General features: G+C 33.6%; 1 protein-coding gene across 3 annotated transcripts in view; it reads right to left on the reverse strand.

Annotated features, from left to right (window-relative positions):
- Positions 1-553: 553 nt before the first annotated feature.
- The window catches only part of Ccdc172 (coiled-coil domain containing 172), a 49363-nt gene continuing 24011 nt past the window's right edge, over positions 554-25905 (reverse strand). The window contains exons 4-9 of one of the 3 annotated variants that reach the window (XM_090346888.1): positions 22303-22419; positions 20681-20846; positions 15035-15136; positions 14589-14691; positions 1879-1966; positions 554-816 (exon numbers count right to left, since the gene is read on the reverse strand). In XM_090346888.1, the coding sequence (XP_090203014.1) occupies positions 781-816; positions 1879-1966; positions 14589-14691; positions 15035-15136; positions 20681-20846; positions 22303-22419 (612 nt within the window). In that variant the 3' untranslated portion in view covers positions 554-780. Of the gene's footprint in view, positions 817-1878; positions 1967-5326; positions 5381-11022; positions 11070-14588; positions 14692-15034; positions 15137-20680; positions 20847-22302; positions 22420-25905 lie in introns of those variants that run through there. The other 2 variants (XM_090346890.1, XM_090346889.1) reach the window with 2 other exon arrangements.

Raw genomic sequence — 25905 nt, forward strand, 5'->3', positions numbered from 1 at the left:
GATCCAACGACAAGTGTACTTTCAGTTGGAGTGTTTCAGGAAACCAGAAAAAATGAATCCCAATGGCCATACAGTGATTATTTACATGGATAACATGCTTTCATTCTAACCACCACTGACATTAGGCAGAAAACTGGCAGGCACAAATTGCTGGAAAATATCTGCAAGTGCTTCGGACTTTAGGTTATAGACTCAGAGAGAAAATGTAGGAAACTAGCTTTTACAGATGAAAGAACTCAGAAGAAGTCTGTCAAGTCATTTCACAACTAGTCAAAAGTAAACATCCTTTGTTGGTGTGAAAAATGGCACTACCAAAAGTTAGCCAATGATCAAAGATTTCTTCCTATATGTGCTAAACTGGCTTGTGATAAGTTGCAAGGAAAAAAAGATATAAAGATGGGGTATGGCTAAAGTAATAAAAGTGCCTGCCTAGCAAGCACAAGATGCTGAGCTTAAATTGTAGTGCCATCAAAAAAAATTAATGAATAGATTAGGAAAGGTGGATCAGTTTAAAGCTCAGAGGATGATTAAGAACCCTGAAAACACTTTCTCTTCTTTTAGAATAACATCAGAACACACAAGAACCTTAATTGAAGTGAGTGGCGAGACAAATATTATTTCAGTGTAAACACAATTCTATATAGCAACAACTGTGAATATTCTAGACCTTATGTTTGCCATAAACACTTGTTGTAATAGGTACCAAACATAAACCCACTACAACAATTCGTTCTTAAATGCTTTGGACAAGTATTAGATGGTTCATCAATTGGTGAAAAGTTATTTGTTATCTTGAAGAGTTTTCTTTGCCAGTTTCTGAAAAGGAAACAGGTAAATATTTATAAAAACAGAATTATTTTAATGCCAAGATACAACTCTATTGTTGCATACACCAAGCAACTATGCTACCACAGAGCTATATCCAAACTAACTTTTCAACAAAAATATTAGATAAAATTTATGAAAATGTAATAATAACTAAATTTTAACAAAATAATAGTGATAACTGGGAATTGCTGAATGACGTTTCTGACAGCCCATATAGAAATTATAGATCTAAACATAATTTAAGACTTTTTTTAAAAAAGATAAGTTTTATAAAAATAAACAAAACAAAATGTAATATATCAAATTAAAACTATATTTTAAAATTAAGGCTATTTATGTCTTGTATTAAAATGGAGAATAGAAACAATGTGCTTGTTTTATAAACACCGAAAATAAGCAGTTTTAGAAGTTAGAATGCTCAAACAAGTTTCCAATAATTGAGTCAAATATTTTTGAGATTACAAAAACTTGTAATATGAAGTTTGAGAATGATATAAAAGTATAATTTAGGCCTATCAAAAATCTTTTAAGTAGTATGACAGTAAAATTTCTTCAGTACATGAATCCTCAAATAACAGAAAAGGTTGTCGGGGAAATCTTGTAAAGTCATATTTGGATTTGCTAAAAGTTAGTTTGAAATGGAATAAAATTCTTAACTTTATGTAACACGAAACTCTTCAGGAACTTAAAATACTTCATAGATTTGTATCTTGATTTTTCGGCTTAATCATTGTTGCAGTTTTTTTCTTTTTTCCAGTCCTGCACCCAAGATCAGGCCTGATCACTGTCCTTGGACTTTCTCAAGGCTAGAGCTCTACCACTTGAGCCTCAGCACCACTTCTGGCTTTTTTCTATGTATGTAGTACCAAGGAATTGAACCCGGGTCTTTGTGCATACTAGGCAAGCACTCTACCACTAGGCCAACCTCCCGGCCCCTGCAGTTTGCTTTTTATATAAGTGCAAAACTCTACTTTCAACATATGTAGCTCAGTAAAATTATTCTTATCAGCAATTAGAATAAAGCTTAAGAGCTAAACAGTGAGGACCTACCAACTCCAAAAACTTGATTTCTGTTTGTAGAGCTTCATAGACACTTTCCATGTCATCCTCCTTATAAAGTTCTAATTCTTTTTTAAGTCTGTTTTAAAAGAAAAATACATTTTATTACTGTAACAGCCTATATCAAAATAATTTTAATTATAGAGGGTAAAATCTGTAGTCTCCAAGGTCAGAATTTCTACTTACACACAAAGAATTTAGAAAATGTTATTCTCTATAAACCTATAAGGACTATATTAAAATTTCAAAGGGGCCGGGAGTTTGGTCTACTGGTAGAGTGCTTGCCTAGCATGCATGAAGACCCAGGTTCGATTCCTTGGTACCACATACATAGAAAAAAAGCCAGAAGTGTTGCTGAGGCACAAGTGGTAGAGCTCTAGCCTTGAGAAAGTCCAAGGACAGCACTCAGGTCCTGAGCTCAAGCCCAGGACTGGCAAAAAAACACAAATAATAATAATAAATCTGTTTTGAGTTGAAACAAAAAATTGAGAAAATGGTTGAATAGCTCTAAGAGTGACTTACTACCAGGAAATTCTGAATAGAATCACTGAGATATATGATGAGTAACCAGTGCTCACAAGTTTAAATCATGTAAAACCTTTGCCTACTTGTGTTTTTAAGTGCATTTGTAAACACTGGTATATAAATACCCTCTAATATTCTCTTTCATATTGTTAATAAAACTATTTAAACAAGGTAAAAAAAAGAAAAGAAAAAAAAGCCAGAAGTGGTGCTGAGGCTCAAGTGGTAGAGCTCGAGCCTTGAGAAAGTCCAAGAACAGCGCTCAAGTCCTAAGCTCAGGACTGGCAAAAAAAAAAAAAATTCAAGGGAAAAAATCCCATAAAGAAAATAAGGTATATGATAATAGTCACTCAATAATCTGATGTTAATTAAAAGATGGATCTAGGTTAGTGAGACGGATATGGTACTATGTCTGAAGACCTCTGCTTCAGTTATGTCCACTAAACTGAACAAACTTATTTAAATTACTTAACATCTCTGCTCCTCACCTGAAAAATCCAAAGAACAAAAGAAGACCTCTGCTTTTCTTCCTGTTCTACAGTTAAATTAACTTTACACATACATAAATAAAAGATATTTTGAGAGTTAGAGGAATGTTAATATTTCCTTTCCCCAAATAAGTTTACATACTTCAAGAAATTGAATTCTTCTAAAAATTATTTTATATCTTTATTTAATGTTCAAGATAATAAAGAATCATCTTCCATTCCTAGCAAAATGGCTGATTTTTCTTAAATGTTCACCTGACTGTACAAAGAGGTTACAAAATAAACATGTGCAATTATGTGTACCATGCATCTTAATCTGAGCAGCCCTTTCCATCCTTCTCCCCGTGCATTACTCCTTTGCCATTGGTCATATCAAGTTATCAAGTTCCCCACTTCTTACCACATGCACAGATTGAACATCATGACTGCATTTGTTCACTGTACCATTTTTCCATACAATCACCTTCCTCTCACTTCTCATTAGCATCCCCTTCCACTCCACCCTGCCCAATTCAAGACATGTTTCAGCTTCTGGGTATTCATTTTGTTAAGCCATCTGTTAGTTGTTCAAAGTTTTAGACCATGGAGTTTCACTTTATTTTCTGGGCATAGCTTACCTTCACTCAGTATGATTTTTTTCCAGATCTAGTCATTCCCCTGCAAATGAGATAATTTTATTCTTCCATGGATGAATAAAATCTCAGTGTGTGTGTGTGTGTGTGCGTGTGTGTGTGTGTGTGTGTGTGTTTCTGTGTCCAATCATTAGCTGTTGGCATCTGAGCTGTTTCCAAAAATAGTGTTGAACATGCAAGTATAGGTGGTCTTTCATTTTTTTGGATAATGAGTGATATTATATATGTATAAACAAATGTTTATTTGTAATATTTTGAGGAATATCCATAGTGGTTGCACTAATTCACATTATTTCAAAGGAAAAACAGTAGGACTCTAGGCATTCACACAAGGTGAGGCCAAAGGAGGCTATTCTTAGGGGCGAAAAACCAAGGGGCAATGCATATGTGCCTGTGATCATATAAAATAATTTTGGTCAATATAAACTCCAGGAAATGGAAACAGGAAGACTGTTTCCTTTGTTGTTTTTGTCTGCTTTTCTTTCTGTCTGGTCTGCTTAATAATCTGTCTTTGGAAGAGTAAAGGGTGGCACAGAAATAGAGGGACAAGGAATGGACAAATGCAGCAGTGCTCCTCACTAGACACTATGCTGAAAATGAACTATGCAACTTACGAGTGGGAACAGGAAGGAAAAACTGGGAGAGGGTGAGGAAAGGGGGGGTAACATTGTCCAAAAAGAAATGTACTCATTACCTGACTTACGTAATTGTAACTCTTCTTTTAATCCACCTACATCACTGTCAATTATAAGAAATAAAAATTAAGACATAAATGAAAGAAAAATATAACTATAAGCCATGAATTGTGGCTGGAAACCTAGAGAGCTCAGACCTGATGATGATGAGTAATTAGAATGTGAACTAGGCCCAAGGACACATGCTGAAAGCACTAGTGCTTTCACGAAGTTAAGCAACTTGTGGGCCAGAAATAAAATGAAAATTTTAGATCAACATGGACCTCCATTGTGCTCCAGTTGTCAAGGAAAAAAGACAGGGGGTTCAGAGCAGCAAAATTCCTTGGACAACAGTGATAGAAAAAGTCAAGTCTTTCTGAGCGAAACATTAACGTATTAGGATTCACAGTTCTTTCTCTGATTGACAACAAATAATGTTTATAGTAAGTACTCCAAAAAGGAAACGTAGTATAAGAAAAAGATCATCAGAAACAAGAAATAGCAGATTACATCACAATGTACAAAAAAAGCTACAAATCTATAAGAAAAAGAAAATACAACCGAAAATGGGAATGAAACAAAACCCTAAAATTTTAACAGACCACAAAAGATAACCAATAGTAAAACTATGAAATGCTGTTTAACTTTATTAATGACCAGGGAAATACAAAGAGAAGCACAAAGAAATGCCCAAAACAGTCACCAGAATAGCTAAAATGCAAGCTAATAGCAAATGTTGATAAAGATGTGAGGAAACTAGACTTCAAGAATTCTGACAAAGATATTACAGCCCCATCTACCTTTAACTATGCCTTTGTATTAAGGATTTTTTTGTAGAAAATATAATTACCTCTGAAGTTACTGAAACAAGCTTTGAAAAAATAAAAACGTATACCTGATTGAAAACATTTAACAAAAATCTGAATTCATGGATACTATTTTTATACAATAAAAATATATGTCAGATCAGAAGTAAGCATATCACTTGTCAGGAAAGATGTTAGAGGAAATGTCTTTAAGGTCAGGAACAATGATACTCATTACCTCATTACTCTAATTACCTCTATTTTGTTAAAATACTTTGTTATTGTGACCATAGCTCTTGCATTGGTTCATCTTTGTCCTTTTATTTTACCATTTTTGTTATTCCCTTTCTCTTGGAAATGAACTCCATAACCTGGGGGAGGGGAATGGGAGAGGGAAATTGGGAAGAAAACTTGATGAATGATGTTCATCAAGAAATGTACTCATTACTTTAATTATGTATCTAACTCCTCTGTACATAACCTTTACCACAAAATAAATTAAAAAAAATACTTTGCTATTGAAATTAAAGAAATAACTAGAGTTATAAGAATTTGAGAGAGAAAAAGTAAGCAACTTCAACTGTCAAGTGATTTGGTAATGTATCTAGAGGAGAAATAATAAAATAATCTCAAGGAATAAAATTATTTGCAAAGCAACAAAACATAAAGATAGCATGGAAGTTGTAAATGATAAGTGATCAATGTACTCTTGTTAGTATAATGTACCTACATGCTGCTATTACAATGTAATAATAGCCATAGCTCAATATATTCATTTTTTAGTCTTTATCATTACTATGACATCAATACTTGTGTCTTCCCCATTTAGTTCACATGCACTATATATTCTCTAAGGTATTTCATGCCCATCAGGATTTGGTGGTGACTATTCTCCATTTTAGTATCCTAATAATAAGCCTGAGAGCTTGAAATTAAGGGGGACATTCAGAGCAAATTATAGGAAGCATTTCTCTATTCAGCATATAATCAAGATGTAGAATTTAGAGCTGCACTTAAACATTGTTATTCTCAGCTTTAAAATACGCTAAATCATAATGGCATGAATATTAATATATTTGTAACTAGCCAAAGCAATATCTGGTAAGCAGAAATCATGCTTCAGTGATTAGACTGATTGCTTAAAGGAGTTTCTTCAACCACTAGACAAGAACTAAGAGTTTCTTTCATTAGTTTTGCTACTTTGACTATTTGAGTTACCAAATAATGTCCTGGATAAGTTAATATTGTCAGTTTACAAACACTATGTTCTATGTAGTTTAACAAGTTCCTGCTCAATTCCAAAATTATTTCCAATTACCTCTCAAACACAGAAAAACCTGAATCAACAGTATACTCTCTGTACCTATTGAATTGTGTATTATAATTTAAGAAGGAAAAATTCTACCCCAAATTCTAGGGCTCAAACTCAAATGCTATTGAAATTTAGGCATATTTTGTTGTTAGCTGCCACATAATTGTGATTATATAATTTTGGTTTTTCCTTTTGTTTTTTGTACCACACAACTCCCTTGGCATATTACATGTACTAGTCAATATCATTTAAAATAAATATATAGTAGTCTAAGTGGCGACACCACAGTTAACCATTCATTATAGTAAAGCAACTGTGTTGTTTATTAATTCTTTTACAATAAATAAGGTTATTATGAACACTTCTGTCCTCAAAGCTTGTTTTGCTCTTAGAAAAGTTTTCACTGGGACACACCTTTCATAAGTTAATTATTGGGTCAAATTAAAAAATCTTTAAGACATTCCATAATATCTTTTTTGTCGGTCATGGGACTTGAACTCTGGGCCTGGGTGCTGTCCTTGAACTCTTCAGCTCAAGGCTACTGCCCTATCCCTTCAACCGCAGTGCTACTCCCAGTTTCCTGGTGGTTAACTTGAGATAAGAGTCTCATGGACTTTGGTGCTCGAGGTGGCTTTGAATCATGATCCTCAGATCTCAGCTTCCTGAGTAGCTAGGATAACAGGTGTGAGCCACTACACCAGGCTTCCATAACAATTTTTATGCAGTAATATATATAAATGCATTTTAAGTTTAAAATCAATATTGCATCCTAAACATCTGCAATGTATATTGATGCTAGGAGAGTACTAGTCATCTTTGCATGGCATCTTTGCTCATTTTGAATATGGTCATTTAAGAATGTCTTTCAGCTGGGAGCCAGTGGCTGAAATCTTTGTAATCCTACCTACTAAGAAGACTGAGACCTGAGTATCACAGTTAGAAGTCTTCCCAGGCTGGAAAGTCTGTGAGACTTTTTATCTCCAGTTAATAACCAGAAAGCCAAAAATGGATGTGACTCCATGGATATGTATAAAGCTAATTGAGCAAAAAAAGCTCAGGAATAATATGCTCCAGTCTCCAAGTTCAAGCCTCAGAATTAACTAGTGTGTACACACACGCACGCACGCGCGCACACACACACACACACACACACAGAATAACATTAAGTGCTTTAATTTGCCTCTTTCACTGATAAGCAGTGTATCTAAATTACTTTGTTTTATTCATTTGAGGGAAGCCAGTAACTAACAGTATATGATATGAAGGAGGTGTTAAATGCCTGTTGGGTAAATGCAGAAATGGGAAACTCTTGATTTGAATGTTGTCTTGTAGGTTTTATCAGTTGATTATTTGATAAGCTGGTATTTCTTATTTGTCATAACTAAAATCTTTACACAGTTTACCATTATATGTTGGTAACGTTATATGTGCTATTTTTGGCACATATAATTTTAAATCTTATGTGTTAATTTGTTAATCTAATGTATTAAATCTTGTCCTCTTTGATTTCCTTCACCACAGTAGCTACTTACTATGTACTACTTATTAAAGTAACAAATTTCCACTAATTTTTCAATGGCTTGATTTTCTAAATATTATTTCTCTACATTAATTCACACAAAATTGTTTTGATGCTATTTAAACATAAAATTATCCTTTAGAAGTGATTATAGTAATATAGTGACTCCTTTTTATGTCATTATTTCTGAAAGTAGGTTTGAAAAGTGTGTGTATAAAATTAGAATGAAAAAAATATATATGTTTTGCCACATTCCAGGCCACAGGTGGCAGGTAAGGCCATTCGCAGGTATACACACTGAACTAGAGAAGTCTTGGAGGATCTGCAAGATGGAGTATTCTTACTCTAAACTGTGGGTTGGCTGGGCTAGGCTTCTCCTTTTATCATGTATTTCCTGTCATCGTCCCCGCTTTCACACTAAAAGGGATTTGTTTATAAACATATGAAAATGCAAAAAGACCTGCATGATAACAAAAAATTCCAGTGGATATAGAAAATAATCATTGATTATTTGTATAATAATCATTTTCTCCTAAACTTATAGATGGGTCAGAATATAACTTTAAAAATAATCAACCGAATCTGCATCAAAATTATCTCTGTCTTTACTTAGAAACTTTAATAATTGTAGCATGTGCAAAGAATTCACAAAACAGGAGATTTCTACTGGCTTGAAGGCTATATAATCAATGTTGCAGAGACACTTCCGTGAGTGAATAAGTGATGATGTTCTACCAAAAAAAAATGTAGTCAACAGAAACAGCCAACAAAATACATAGCTAAACATGACCTTGGAACAAAAATGAAGAATTTTTTAATTAAGTATTTCTTGGTATACAGCAAGATATAACAGATTAATAATACAGATTAATGTTATGGATTAACCTAGTATACAGATATAGTTATTTAGCATTTTGAGGCTTTAGAGCAAAAATAATCTTAAACTTCTCCATTTTGAGTTAATTCTTATTGAAAACAGAGTCAAGTCAATATGGACTATTTTCTAAATGTTTCCTGGATAACAGTCCCTGTCACTATATTATAAAGAATGTTATAGAAACACTCCTCATAAAAATGTCTAATTTAGAGGCAGCCAGTGAGGTTTTTAAAATGAAGCTGATCAGTGCAAAATAATGTGCAAAATATTTACAACTGCTAAGCAAGGAACAAAGCAAACTGCAGACAAGTACAAAATCATTTTCTCATTTAGCTTAATAAATATGCACACCAGGATGCATGTGCATATGTTAATGTACATATATACAGAAATACACAAATCCTAACAGTAGAAACACCAAACTTTTAACCACAGTCATAACTCTGACATGACAATGAGGTAATAAAAAAGGGAGATTCTGATGTTTTACATCTTCATGATGATTTTTTAAAAAATTCACTAAGTATATTTAAATATATTTAATGAAATAAAAATACACATGTAAACATATTTATCAGTGTGTCTTTTAGAGCAGTTTGGATGTTTTAATACTATAACATATTTATGCCTTCTTATAAATCTGAGGTCCACCAGTGTGATCCCTACGCCCAGCTTAACAGGATGACTTTTTCACAGAGGAGGTAATAGCACTGTATTACTGCTACCGACAAATGCATTTTGGAATATCTCAGCAGCTGTAGATTAATTTTTGTGCAGTTTCAATTGCAAATATGCCCTTCACATAACCATACTATCTTAAACGTTCCGAATGAAAATCTCCTGCTGTTGACTCTGCAGATTTATTTCTGATAAAAGTTTCCTGTTGTATCAAACACACACAAAAATTGACTGTATGCGATACAAAATATCACTCCAGAAAGGAGTTTTGTAGGTATTAAAATGTGTAAAATCTTTAAAGTTTTCTTTTATGTTACTACTTTTAGTAATTAAAAAATTACAATACTAAGTGCGGTAATACATGCCTGTAATCTTAGTATTTGAGAGACTGAGGCAAGAGAATCATGAGTTCCAGGCCAGCCTGGGCTACATACAGAGATCCTATATAAAACCAAAACAAAATATCATATAGTCAAGCACTGTTCTGGTAGCTCTGGAATTGAGTAGTAATGGATCTGGGAGTTCACAGGGACTCAACATACCACACCTTCTTGCATCAAATCTGTCCAACTGAAAAATAAAGAAGGAAGAAGGGGCAAAACTATCCCATTTCTTCCTGATAAGACAGATCCTGGAGAATACGGCTTATTATTCCAGGTTAATGTTTTCTAATACTGAAACCAAGAATCAAAATAACCTACTGGCTGTCATTCAAAATGGCACCAGACTCCATATGCTTTCTTTGATAGAATTCCATCACAGAGAAAAGAAAAAGACTTGGGCCCTCATTTTATTCTTCCAAACTCTGGTCAGATTAATCACTTCTTAACATAGGATAAGGAATATGAAGGCAGCTGGAAGTGTAGAGAGCTACACAAGTAAAATTTTTCCACACTGAAGTAGAAAGATGATTTCATTGCCAATTTTCCCCTGATCATCGGGCTTAAACTCTGGACTTGTTTGCTGTCCTAACTTAGCTCTTCAGCTCAAGGCTAGTGCTCTATCACTTGAGCCACAGTACCACTTCCAGTTTTCTGGCAGTTAATTGGAGATAAGAGTCTCACGGACTTTCATGCCTGGCATGGCTTTGAATCATGATCCTTAGATCTCAGCCTCCTGAGTAGCTAGGATTATAGGCATGAGCCACTGGCCTCCAGCCAGAAAGGACTTATTTAAGAAACAGTCTAACCAAACTCTAAGGATGAGTTTTGACCCATCAGGTAGTTGAGAGGCCGACAGAGCTGAGAACAGATCATTTCAAGAGTCAAAAACATAGTTGCAACATTTTTAGTTGAAAGTTTGGCAGAATAAACTAGGATCCTGATAAAAATAAAATGATGGTGGTCAGAGGCCATATAATGAAGAGTCATGGATGAAAGAGTGAAAGGAGAGAAGAGATTTTATTGAGACATAGGTAAAAGAGAGTAGTAGCTATAACTTATACAGAAGTAATAGACATAGCGAAGTAAATTCAAAGCATGTATTTTGAAAGTAAAACTAACAAAATATGCTAAGGGATTAGATAGGCTAGAGTCAGGAGATCCGTGGACTTAACAGTTGTCTGCTACATTTTAGACTTAAGCAATGCCTAGAAAAAAAGATACAAGTACTGAGCCTTGCAGATTGACTTGGATTTTAGCTCATGAAGAATGGCAAACAGGGAGGTGTGAAGACCTGCAAAATATATGGAACAACACAAATATTAGGCTGATGTTCTAAGTAGCAAAGTTTGTAATAAAAATGAAGAAATAGATGGACACAGATTTTGAAGACTTTTGAACTTCTGATACAAGATTTTTGTTTTGTTTAATTGGGGCAGCATCAATTTGGATTCATTTCTATGCTTTTTGGATTTCAACATTAGAGATCAAGAAAGAAAGGTTCTGGAAATAGATTTGGAAATTATATCAATGATGACTATACCCACTGAACTAAATGAGATACCCCATGAAGTGTGCAAAATAAGGAAAGTATCAATGCTTAACCTTTGGGAAGCCTTTGCGTTTAAAGCATTGGAAGGGAAGTAAATTAGAAGAAGATTGAATTACATAACATCTTCATGGATGGCACGAAGGAAAACTTATGTTATTAACTATAGAATGCAACTATTACAGTTTAATTTGTAAATGAGGTATAACAAGAGATTAACAATCATAACTAAAAACAAACCATTATAACAATATACAATAATAAAAGTTTTGTGACAAAACCTGGCATAGTGGCCCACATTTTGAACACTGTCTACTCAGGAGGTGGAGAATGATTTTTAAATCATGATTTAAAACCAGAATTGGCCAAAAGTTAGTGAGACTCCCCATTTCAATACATGAGCCAGAAGTGGCAGTTATACTTGGGATCCTAGCTTCATGGGAAGAATAAGTAGGAAGACTGCAGTCTGAACCTGGGATCTTATCTGAAAACAAACTAAAGCTTAAAGATTTAGCATTGGATCAAGTGGTACAACACCTGCCTAGAAAGCTCAAGGCTCTAAGTTCAATCAGTATGATAAAAAAGGGAAGTATGTGACAGTAGCCTTGCTATTGTCTGGAATTATGACAAGAAAATCACAAGCTCCAGGCTATCCTGGACTACATAGGGACATTCTGTCTTGAAAAAAAAAAGTACAAAATCTCTCTCCAAATTTTAGAACACAGTTTATAAGTAACTGAAAAAAAGGAAAAGGATAACTAGGGACCGGGAGTTTGGCCTAGTGGTTAAAGTGCTTGCCTAGCATGCATGAAGACCCGGGTTCGATTCCTCGGTACCACATACATAGAAAAAAGCCGGAAGTGGTGCTGAGGCTCAAGTGGTAGAGCTCTAGCCTTGAGAAAGTCCAAGGACAGTGCTCAAGCCCTGAGCTCAAGCCCAGGACTGGCAAAAAAAAAAAAAAGAAAAGGATAACTAAAGAAACAATCTTCTGGTGATTAACTGATATTGAAGTATCCTTTTGTTGTATCTTTCTTACTGGTTAAAGTTTAATCAAGGCAAAGGTATAATTACAATAAACTTAACTGAGTTTCTCAAATAAAGATGGGTTTGTTCCCTCGCACTCCTGCTATCAAAACATTTAGCAATATGTGGAGATATTTTAGTTGTAACAGCAGTTTGGAGGGGCATTACTTCATCTACTGGAGAGAGGCTATTGAACACCTCGCACAGGACAGCCACTCTCAACAAAGAACTGTCTGACCTAAAATTCCAAGTGCCAAGTTTGAAAAATCCTGTTTAAAAATAACACCTATTGCAATATAGGTCAAACCTACTGAAAAATTAAGAAAACTGCAACTATGATAGCATTCACTATACTTCTGAAAATTTAGATGAAAAAAAACTATTCTAGCACAGAATTTCAAACAAAATAAATTTAATTTTGGCTTTCATCTAAATGCCATAGAATTTTATTGTCATCATTAGTTTCTTGTTAGACTAACAATAGGACAGTGGTGTTTTTCTAAATGAAAACCTTTATAAACAGGACCTTAATTTTGTTCTTCACACTTAGGAAAACTTTTATGATATATACTAAAGAGAAACTAAGTAAACACACCAAACAATTTAAAATGGGAATTGATAAACATTAGTATGTCATTAGTAAGTATTCAAATCAAAGAATGGCTAAAGGGCTGTTTTTCTTTTCTTTTTATAATTTTTTTATTTCAATGTATAGAGGGGTTACAGTTATATTCGTCAGATAGAGGGTGCATTACTTCTCACACATTGATATCCCTCTTAGGTTTCTGTCCCCATTTTCTTTCCCCCACCCCTCCCCTCATTTTTCCCCTCCTATTTCAAATAAACAAGTAAACATTTATATAATATACCAGGTAACAAAGTGGGATACTGTAACAATATGAGATTAACCAAAGGGCAACACAAGAGAAGAGAGAAAAACATAATATATAAAGGAAAACAGTCACTTATAATTAAGCTCTTGTTTCCATAAAGGACTGCTTTTCTATTCAAATTTGCTTTGTCACTATTTATGAAGGAAAATCATTCTCTAGAAGATTTTGTGTGTTTCATCCTAACTCAGGGAAAAATTTTTCCCAAAACAGGAATTCATATTGGGAGCCCTCATGCTACTCAGTATAATGATACCAGTGGGCATGCCCATTTTTAAGAATGTGAAGAAATCAATGAGCAGATTGTCATTAAGGAACTCATTCTGCGTCACACACATCATCCAAGAGATTGATATTTTATGCTTATAAAACCTAACATTAAATCAAATTGCAAGTATTTTCTCACTATCTCCTAAAATTATGGCCTATGGCAATACACTGCTAATATGAAACATTTGTTCAGCTCTAGTGGACATATTCCTGTATGATTTATGTAAAAGAAGGCTTCATTTACTTCTTCATAAAATCAGTAATGAGGTTTACTTTCTCATATTAATCCTGGAAAGTATAGGAATTTTTAAAAATAAAGGCAGAAAATATGACCATGAATGTTCAATAATATTCAAACTTTTTAAAACTAAGAGCTTTTCTTCTTTTATGAGTATGTCATCCCAACATCAGCCATTATTACATACATAAAATGTAAATATTCGTCACCAAAACCACATTTCAATTCTTTTAAGACTGAACTAGAGTAGTAAATTTCAAGTAAAGCAATAGATTATGATGTTTACCCCTCAAATGTACAGAGATTATTAGAGTTTCAGCTGTTTTTCCTTTAAAAAAAAACAGAATAAGAGAAAAGACAGTTAACTTACCTGCTGAGATGTTAATAACAGACCATGAAAGATAAGAAAAGATAAAAAATTACTTCTCTAGTCAATCTAATGAATTTACACATTGTATTTTCTAGCTAGTGAAATGTTAACTTTTTAGTAAGATTTAGAATATACATAGAGATATATAAATATACTTAAAGATACATAGTATCTCTAGATGGAACTTTAAAAGTAAATTACATTTGACTTTGTGCTGATTTTTGTTTGTTTGTTTTTGGTCAGTCCTGGGGCTAGAACTCAGGGTCTGAGCACTGTCCTTGGGTGTTCTCAAGGCTACAACTTGGGCCACAGCACCCTCTTCCAGCTTTTTCTGTGTATGTGGTACCAAAGAATCGAACCCAGAGATTCATGCATGCTAGGCAAGCATTCTACCACTAGGCCAAACTCCTAAACTCTTTTTGACTTAAAAAAATTACCATATTTTGTAGAAAAGTATGGTAGTTATCTCTCACCTTAAACATTCAGCATCACTTTGGGGCTTTTTGTTGATTTTTACTTTTTCTGCTTCTAGATACTTGGTTGTACAAATGGCTTCATTCTCTTCATCTTGAAGAACTAAACAATTTTAAAACATCTTACATTCTTTAATAAATAAAAAACGTTAAATTTTTTTCTCATATAAAAAATACTCTAATTTTTGGTGCCACATATCAAATATACATACTAAGTCTTCATATTCTCTTTCAATACAGCAATTATAGACAAAAATTTACAAATTCATGACATTAAGAATACTAGCTCTCACACATAATTCTGTGTTGTGTATATTCTTTTTTATATCAATGTGCATACTATAATCTCAACTGGTTAACTTATTTTGAAAGAATAATAATAAAATAATAATAACTTGTAGAATGCAATACTGTCTGCAAAATTAACTCACTCATAATGAGGTTACCTTTAAGTTTTCTTTGGAGATTAAATAATTCTTGCATCAATTCACTCTTTTGTTTCTGAAGTTCATTTAATTGGTTATTATCATTTTTTATTAACTTTATTTCTAGAAACAAATAGAGCAAATTCAAAAATTACTTTGAGAGAAATTTAATCAGAATGGTAAATATTTGAACACTGAAAACCATAAAATATGGTTGGAAGAAACTGAAGAAGACAAAACTAAACAGAAAGTTATCCCATGTTCATGCATCAAAAACTTAAATTGTTAAAATGTCCATGCTACTCAAAGTAATCCTTACCATAATTCCAATGGCATTCTTTACAGAAATAAAAAGAAGTATTTTTTTAATATAGAGAGGCGGACATTTTTAGAAAAGAATTTAATCTAAGGTTAATTTAATCCTAGCTTATTAAGACAAGATTTTTCTATTTAATGAAAATTTTCTTTTACGACAAGAGTGAACATGGATATCTCCACGTTCCCTGTGAGCTCTTAGGGTCATTCATCTTCTACTTCTGTTCACTAGTACTGTTCCTTTCTACTGGTTCTCTTAGACAAAGACTCAAGGAAACTTCTACATCAATCTACAACTTTTTCATTGTATGAACCTATCTTCTCAAGTACACTGTCTTGGCCTTCCTGAACTTCAAACTTTGTGTCTTCAACTCAGTCACAATTCTTTGTGTCGATTAAGTTCTTCCTCTTCATGTCTGTGTTTATAAACTACATTTTGGTAGAATGATGGAGGGATAACAGAGCTTAACTCATTTGTTTCTCCTCTACCATCTGAATTGTTTCTTGACCTCACTATTTAAAACCAGTTTTACATATTGCTCTCTCCTATTTTCTGACTGATTGTGGCAGAAGGGAAAATTCCATAAAATTACTTCTTTGTGATCACATGTTAAGGTTATCTACATAGAATATTTAAATTATTCTTTTAGTTCTCACTCTTCCACATTAAGCCATCAGCGCTTTGAAAATAGAAATTGTGCTACAATCTTCAGTTCTTGTACCTGGTATAGTATATACAGAGCTATATATATACATACAAAACACATATACAAAGCTCCAGATATCTGTTGAATATCTTTAAAAGATATGTATTCCAGACTATCCTAACACAATCTTTAGATACTTTAAAATAAATATTAACCAGGTGCTACTGGGTCACACCTGAAATCCTAGCTACTCAGGAAGCTGAGATCTGAGGACAGTTGTTCAAAGTCAGCTCAGGCAGGAAAGTCCATTAGACTGCTATCTCCAATTAGCCATCAGAAAACAGGAAGTGGAACTGTAGATCAAAATAGTAGAGTGCTAGCCTTGAGTAAAGGGGCTCAGGAACAGAACTCAAGCCCTGAGTTTAATCCCCACAAATAATAAAATAATAATAATAAGAAGAAGAGATTTTATATATTATCAGATACCCTATAATAAAATACCTGTATTAATATTAGGTAAGAATGATGAGAAATTTTAAATACATCTGGGACAAAGTATATATTAACTAATTCTTCATATTAAATTATTTATTTATTCTTAATCCTGACTAGTCTAAAAAAAACTGCTTACTGATACTTTAAAGAATAAAACAGGGAAGGGGTAACAATGTTCAACAACAAATGTACTCATTACCTTACTCATGTAACTGTAACCCTTCTGTAGATCACCTTTCCAACAAAATTAAAACAAATATTAAAAATAGAACGAAACAGTTGAGCACTGGTCGCTCATGCCTGTTGAAGTTGAGATCGAGGATCCTAGTTCAAAGTCAACCTGAGAACCCAGGTTTAAAGCCAGCCCAGGCAAAAAAAAAAAAAAAAAAAAGGTCATGAGACTTTTTCCCTGTTGTTATTTTTGGTTGTGGGGCTTGAACTCAGGGTCTAGGAGGTATTCCTAAGTTTTTTTTTTTTTGCTCAAAGCTAGTGCTCTACTACTTTGAGCCACAGCACCACTTATGTTTTTCTTGTGGTTAATTGAAGTTAAGTATCTCATAGCCTTTCCTGTCCAGGCTGGCTTCAAACCTCAATCCTTAGATCTCAGCCTCCTGAGTAACTAGAATTATAGCCATGAGACACCAGTAAACAGCTATGAGACTTATCTCTAATTAACTACCCAGAAAAAGCTTCAAGTGGAGCTATGGCTCAATTTGTAGAGTTCTAGCCTTGATCACAAAATAGGCTCAGGGACAGTACTCAGCCCTAAGTTCAAGCCTCAGGACTGGCAATAAAAGAGATATAGTAAATGTATTATTTGCTAATACAGCTTACATAGCTGAAAGAATATTGTGCTGACAGTGAACTTTCCCCATTTTTCTGTTGTCTTAATTTTGCAATAGTTTTAATTTATGTCTACAAAGGTATAACTGATATGGTGATCACTCTTAATTCCTTGTACTATATAAAATCCAATGGATAGGTCTTATGGCTTTCAAAATTAAATGAAAAGTAACATTGTCAAAATTTATTCCCATCTTTTAATATGAGCTGTCCTCAAACATACACTACCAATATTAAGGAATATTATTCACCAAAGAAACAAAATATACAAATATCTAATTTCACATCTAAAAAGAATACCTCATTTCACATCTGATTCACCAACTGGGAGATATGCATACCAGAAATGTTTTAAGAAAAATGTCAAGATAAACACATTAAGATAGCCACTATTCCAAAGCTACAATGATGAACTATTTATCTTAAATTACCAGATGTTTAAAATGAAAAAATATTTAGTCATCTCACAAATGTATAATTTCCTATCTGTAATTGCTCTGGAATCAAGCTTATCTTAACATATTTTCTATTCCTTATATCTTCTAGGCCATTAAAAATTCTATTTATCTATATTCAGAATATATTCAGAATTTAAGTTCATTATGTTATTCCTATTGCTATAACCCTTATCCAAGCTAATTTCATCTCTTGTGTTTTGTTTCCCTAGTTTTGCCTTTACCTTTCCTCAGAATGTTCTCAGTAGTAACCAGAGTAACTGATAAAATGTGAGACCTTTCACTTTGCTCAAACTTCTCCATTGGCTTCTGACTTCACACTCTTAGTTAACACTCATCAGAATAGCCCAAAAGATTTTAAGTCATTTGAATTCTCATCACTTTCAACCTTTTTTTCCCTGAAGATATTAGGCTCTAGACTTTTATTCTAAAAATGATTAGGCATAATAACCCTTTAGGGGCTTTATATTAGCTAACTTCTCTCTATAAAGCACTCTTTATCCTAGGTACTTATTTGGCTCACTTGCTTAGCTTTCTCATGTTTTATTTAAAAATCATCTTATTACCAATGAAACCTTCCCTAGACATCTAATACTATACCACCTATCCAATTCCAATACTTATGCTTCCCTCACCTTCTACTTGTGTCCTTCTCTTCCTATGTCCCCTACTTGAATATAGTTTCCCCTACTTGAATATATATTGTTTTCTTTTATTTGTTTCTTTTTTGTCACTGCAGTAACACCAATGCTTGTATCAGCTTCTGATACACATAAAAGTGCATACTAAATATCACTAAATGAATGAATGAATGAATGTACTGTGTGAATTTCAAAAATACATTTGTAAGCCAGGTGCCAAAAGCTGTTGCCTGTAATCCTAGTTACTCAGGAGGTTGAGATATTAGGATCACGGTTCAAAGCCAGCTAGAGCAAGAAAGTCTGTGAGACTTATCAATAACCATCAAAAATCTGTAAGTGGACCTGTGGCTCAAAAAGTAAACAGTAACCTTGAACAAAAAAGCTCAATAAAGTGCCCAGTTTCTGATTTTAAGGACCAGAATAGTCACATGCACACACGCACACGCACACACACACACACACACACACACACACACACACACACACACACACAAATGTACTTGTGAGCAAAATACAGCTCCATCCTCATAGAATAGTGTACTTTAGTGAAGAGGTAGATATGAATCAATAAGTATGAAATTACATTGCTATGAAAAAAAACTACAGAAAACTATTAGAGACTAATATGGAACTGTGAGGAGGGAGTATGAAACTCTGGGAGTTTCCTGAGGAAGTTATTTGATCTGAGATTAGAAAAATGATCAAGTTAACTAGATATAAGATAAGAAAAGACTTTTGAATTCAAAGTCCCAAGGCAGGAAGCTTTGCTCAATAAGAAAACAAGAGACTGGCCAGTGCACTATTAACACCAAGGGCAAAAGCTGCTGGGACAGATTAGAAGATAGAGAGACACTATACTACAGGTAAAAGACAAAGCATGTTGAGAAACTTGGTTTGCTATGCCATTTTTAAACAGAGAATAACGAGATTTTAAAATAAAGTGTAACATAAGAGGCTTGATATGAGTGAACTAGCAATAACACTTTAAAATATAGAGATGGTAATGTTCTGGGAAACTTAAGGTGTGAGAATTCTGAGGTTAAAAAATAATAAATCAAGAGGGTATAAGTTTAGCCTAGTAGTAGAGTGCTTGCCTAGCATTCATGAAGACCCAGGTTCAATTCTTCGGTACAACATATACAGGAAAAAACATCCAAAAATGGTACTGTGGCTCAAATAGTAGAGCTCTAGCTTTGCAAAAGCCCAAGGACAGCACTCAGGCCCTGAGTTCAAGCCCTAGGACTGGCAAAAAATAAATAAATAACGAATCAAAGCCAGGTGTCAAAGCCAGATGCTGGTGGCTCATGCCTGTAATCCTAGCTACTTAGGAGGCTGAGATCTGAGGATCATGGTTCCAAGCCAGCCCAGGCAGAAAAGTCCATGACACTTTCATCTCCAATAAGCTACTAAGAAATCAATAATTCAAAGGAAATGTTTGGAAGTAGAAAAAAGTACTTGTATAGTAGTAAGTAATAAAATCAGCTATGAAGAGCTAAAGATATAGTTATTTTTTTTCCAAAATCCAGTGTAACTGGATGACTAATCAGTTACCATCAAAAGCTTGTGGGAAAAGTCAGAGGGAGAAACCAAGGGTAGAAGAGAAAGAAGGAGAATTCAAGTGTCAGGAAATAACAGATGTGGTGGCACGAATTAGTAGAGGGAATGGAAGAGCAAACACTGACAGGAAAGAAGACAAATGGAAACTAAAACTGCCCTGGGAAAACTGCTCTGAAATCTGGCCAAATTTCAACAACTCCTTGCTCTAGTAGGGAGAAAAAGTCACCACAGCCTCTTTCTTGAAGGAATAGATAAGCTAAGTATTTACATTTTCTGACTAGTGAAAGAATACATTCAAAAATATTATTATAATACACAAGCACAAGACCAAACTCACAAAAGTGTTAAAGAATTTTTAACAATAGAATTTAGCCATACATTAGAATACATGAGACCACAACTAAGTAAGATTAATGATAACGTATTAATAAAATGTATCATACATATGAAAATCCAAAGTGCTACCTTGACTTAAGGTGGGGAGGGAAGGAGGGAGAAATATAGAGATATATACAGATATTTATATATTTATAAACACTCGTATATGTATATATATTCATTAGGAAAATTAAGATAGAGGTAAAAGAATATGCAACAACCCAGTCTGTTTATGAAGAAGTTAAATTTCTATGAAATTCATTCATTCAATAATTCATTCATTCAAGGTAACTTATTCCCATGAACACCAAATAAATGAAGTAGTATGGTTCATACCCCTTTCCAAAATGCTTGCTTGATTTTCTAAGTCAGATATTTCAATCTTCACATTTTCTTTCATCCAAAGGTCTCTTTTCTTTGATATTTCAAACTCATTATTGAAGTCTGTAACTTCCTTAATAAATTTTTCCTCCTCATCTGTCATTTTTTTCTTTATAGCCTCCTGAAAAACAGAAAATAGAAATAAAATACAAATATTGGTTCTTTAATGATGTAAATTTAAAAATTACTAGCAACAAAAATATCAATTAAACTTGTATTACTACAAAAATGCTTACTGTTTTAGTAATGTGTGTGTGTGTGTGTGTGTGTGTTTGTATGCTTTTTTGTTGGTCATGGAGTTTGATCTCTGGGCCTGGTTGCTATCTCTGAGCAATTCAGCCAAGGCCACTGAGTCACTGTGCCATTTCCAGTTTTCTGGTGGTTAATTGGAGATGAATCTCACAGACTTCAGTGCCCAGGGGTTGGCTTTGAACTGCGATTCTAGATCTCAGCCTGCTAGTAGCTAGGATTACAGGCATGAGCTACTACAGCCTTACTTTAGTAATATATTTTAAGTTGAAGTTATTATACAATAACAAAAAACTCTCCTTAAAGTTTTGAGGTAATTATTGAGGCAGAAATACTATCAGTCATCATTATACTTGTGTTTGTGAATTAAACTCTATAATCATATAGACCATCCTATTACCTATAAAAATAGATGGCAGAATAATGACCAAACTTGAAAATTAAAATGTGCTCAAAAGTATCACTGCTTTATTAAAAAAAATAAACAAACTAGCATATCCAAAGAAACCTTTTAAAATGTAAACTGATGAAAGCAAAATTATATATTCATTTCAAAACAAATTCTAACATATTTTGTATAATATTAAAATCAGAATACAAATTTTCAAAATTTGGACAATGCAAAAGCACTTTTTTTACAATCATACAATTAAAATACTTTTCTATTATTTTTTAAGAGATAAATAATTATGAACCACACCAATTGGCCATGTTATTCAAAATGATCACAGTTTTTTGGTATTGACACAAACTACATTTTAAATATTATTAAATATATTTTCTTTAAAATATCAACTAATCACAAGTTAACATTCAAACCTTGGTCTAGTGTTGTATCTGACACCCGCATCCATAATTATGCCTACAATGTGAGCCTCTTAAAGCCTGAGCACTTCTTTTTAGTCTTATTACATCTACGTAAATTTCTTTCAGGCACTGGTAGTTTACATCTGAAATCCTAGCTCATCAGAGAGCTGAGATCTAAATGACAGTTCTGATATCAGAGCCAGAATGGGCAGAAAGGTACACAAGATTCCATCTCCAAAATAACAAGTGAAAACAAAGGTTCAGGTGTGGCTCAATGTAGAGTGTCAGCCACTAAGCAAGCTAAGAAAGCAGAAGGCCCTGAGTTCAAACAAAATCAACAAATAAACTGTATTACATGCTTGCCAATAGAACTCTCAATTAACATTATAATTAATTTTAAATAGGGCTTGACATTTTCCCTTATTTAACTAGTACTACCTGCCAATATGTATAGAGATGATTTTCTAAATGTGTATTTTTAAGCAACTTAAATAGATTTTTCTAAATGGTTGAATACTTACAAAGGTTTGAAGAAGCATATTTTTTTGATTTGTAGTTTCACTGTACTGTCTTTCAAGAGCATGTTCATGAGTTTTTGAAAGCTGTAAGAGGAAAGATTTTTCAGATAACTGCTGAACCTGTAGAATAGAAAAAAAAACAGAAATTAGATGAAAGCATGTATAGTATATGTATAGTATAAAACTTCTTCTGTATTAAATCTTAAAAATACAGAATAAAACACACTAAACTACTTAATACTTATGTACCATCTTTTAAGTACTCTATAATTATAACTTTTCCCTGAAAGACTATTGGCTTCTCAAGGATAAAAGTTATATTTTCTTTTCCATCCCTATACTTAGCACAGTTCATTCCTTATATACTAAAGCTTTCCCACAATATACAATAAAATTGTTTCAAGACAGCTCGCTTGAAAAGAACACATGTATTCTCATAACATATAATAGATGGATGGATAAATCATTTCTATAATATAGCTAACAAAATGAGATATACTATATAAAATTCATGTTAGGGCCGGGAGTTTGGCCTAGTGGTTAAAGTGCTTGCCCAGCATGCACGAAGACCTAGGTTCAATTCCTTGGTACCACATATATACAAAAAAGCTGGAAGTGGTGCTGAGGCTCAAGTGGTAGAGCTCTAGCCTTGAGAAAGTCCAAGGACAGTGCTCAGGCCCTGAGCTCAAGCCCAGGACTGGCAAAAAAAAAAATCATGTTAAAACCCAGTTCTATGACTATAATTATATCAAATAAAACATAAATATGGTCAAATTCCTCAAAGTTTATTGCTGTTGTTTTGATGGTTATTTAGGTTTGAAATCAAGGACTTACTACTTGCTACACAGGTGCTCTACCACTTGTTCCAACCTCCAATACTTACAGCTGTAGCTATTTGTATTTGATAGGGTCTCATACTTTTGCTCAGGGCTGGCCTAAGCTCACAATTCTCCTATCTCCGTCTCTCAAGTAATTGAATTGTGCCTCCCTTCAGGTGGGGGAACTCATTTTTTGGCCTCATTTATTTATTTTGGGGGAAGGTCTAAGTTTATTACCAAACTCTGCATTCGTTGGTCAATATTGCTATCTAAAATAGTTTAATTTGAAGCCATTCTACCTATCTTTTAGGCATTCAGCCAACAGATTCTTTGTAAACAATATCAGAGACCAATAGGTATGTGTTTCAAATGTATCTGAGGGAAGTGAACTTTTCTATTCCCTAGTCCACAACAGAAGTCATTGTTTATTTTAATACTTCACTTGGTTCTCAAGAACAAGTAATATAATCAACATTAATATCAGATATGCAACTATTTCATTTGGATTTAAAAACAGTAGCGCCTGAGATATGGATACAAAAAACAGCCGGATACACAAAAGCTAAGACTAATGTTAGTCTGAAAATAATTTTTCTACAATTTTCAGTACTAGCCCTCATAAAAACACATCACTCCCAGTTCGGGGCTGTTCCCATCTCTACAGAGAGAAGGAAAAGAATATAAATCCACCTCAAATTGCAGAAAGCAGGATTTATGTTAGTTATAAGAACTTCTCAAGGTGAAAGGTAGATTGTGAAATCTCTGTCCCAGAAGATATTGAATAGTAAAGAACACAGAAATAGTCTAGTCTAGAAGCAAATGGTAAGCTTAAAGACATTTTGAAATATTATTGTTACAAAGTCCTAAGAATACTGCATTTATAAAAAGCAACAACTAGAAAATATCTAATATTTATGTCAGAGCACATCTGCCCACACCTACAGTACACAGTGCTGTTCTAATCCATTCAAATTTTTAAAAGGTATTAATAGAGAAAAATACAACTTACATGATCAAAGGAATGGAATATTTAAAAATAATTACACAGTTGGTATATTACTATAGGAAATGACAGAACTTAGAATACATGTATTAATATCTACAAAATGATACAGAAATACAAAGGAAAATGGATGTTGATCATGAACTCTAAATGTCACTACTATTCAGTTCTTATTATATAAATGAAAATAAAATGAAGTCCAGAGAAGTACAATACTTTAATAAAGGGTATATAATTCATTAAGAGTAAATTAATTGTCTTTTGATTTTTGCTTTTTGTTCACAAAAATCCAGATATTAATACATAAATATCAGAATAAAGTCAAAGTAATGAAATGGTAATTCTGAGGCTATGAAAGGACTTCAAATAGAGTAAGCTGAATTTATATAAATTTAGGCCAAGGATTGGTACCACGTAACTTTAAGTCATGATGTAGAGATTAGTCAGATTTCTACTTAAGGTTAACCTAGGCAAAAAGTTAATGAGACAAAACAAGCCTGATGTGGCAATACCATGTTGGAGTTATATGTGGAAGGAACATGGTTCGATGCTGGCTTTGAGAAAAAAACATGAGGACTCTATGTGAAAAGAACAAAAATGATTGGAAGCACACCTCTTTCATTTTTTCAGTTTTCTTATAGATTTCATTATAAAGGCCATTTGCTCCAGACTTATTCCCAGATGTCTTGTCATTTTTAAGCTATAGGAATGGGATTATTTTCTGATTTTTCAGTAAGATTATTATAATTATGTAGAAAAGCTACCACTTTTGCATCCTTCTACTTGACTGAAAGTGCTTAACATATATAACAGTGGAATGTTTAGGACCTTCTATATATGGATTACATGACCTTCAAGTATCAAGTAGAGATACTGTGAAGTTTTCTTTTTTGTTTGTTTGTGCAGTCAAGGGGCTTGAACTCTGGTCCTGAGCACTGTCCCTGAGCTCTTCAGCTCTACTAGTACTCTACCACTTGAGCCACAATGCCACTTCCAGTTTTCTGGTGGTTAAGGGAGATAAGAGACTCAGACATTCATGCCCTGGCTGGCTCTGAACCATAATCCTCAAATCTCAGCCTCCTGAGTAGCTAGGATTACAGGTGTGAGCCACTGGTGCTTGGCTATCCTTTCTTTCTTTTATTTTTTTTGGTCAGTCCTGGGCTTGAGTTCAGGGCTTGAGCACTGTCCTTTGACTTTAAGGCTAGAGCTCTACCACTTGAGGCTCAGCACCACTTTCAGCTTTTTTCTATGCATATGGTACCGAGGAATCAAACCTGGGTCTTCGTGCATGCTAGGCAAGCACTCTAACACTAGGCCAAACTATCAGCCCCATCCTTTCTTTTTTATATGCCTTTTATTTATTTATTGCTCTTGCTAAAACTCAACCATAATATTAAATAACAGCAGATATCTTCCTGATTTTCGTGGAAATGCTTTAGATTTTTTCTCATCAAGTATATTAGCTATCAGTTTGTGTTTAGAGCCTTTAGTGTGTTGATATATAATCATTCTATTTCTAATTTAAGAGCTTTTATTATGTAGAGATGTTGAATTTTGTTATTTTCAGCAGCAACTGAGGTGAAAATGTGATTGTTATTGCTTCTACTTATATGTTGTATTACATTTCTTCTGTATGTTGAACCATTCTTGTTTTTCTCAAAATGAATTTACACTGATATTCCAGTGAGGAAGTATTGGGGATTTTTGTATCAGAATAATTACAGTTTCCTTTTTCTGTTGTATCCATATCTGCTTTTGGTTTCAGGACAACACTAGCTTCACAGA

The sequence above is a fragment of the Megascapheus bottae genome, chromosome 15 (assembly GCF_031878675.1).
Source record: "Megascapheus bottae isolate mThoBot1 chromosome 15, mThoBot2.hap1, whole genome shotgun sequence".
Lineage (NCBI taxonomy): Eukaryota > Metazoa > Chordata > Mammalia > Rodentia > Geomyidae > Megascapheus > Megascapheus bottae.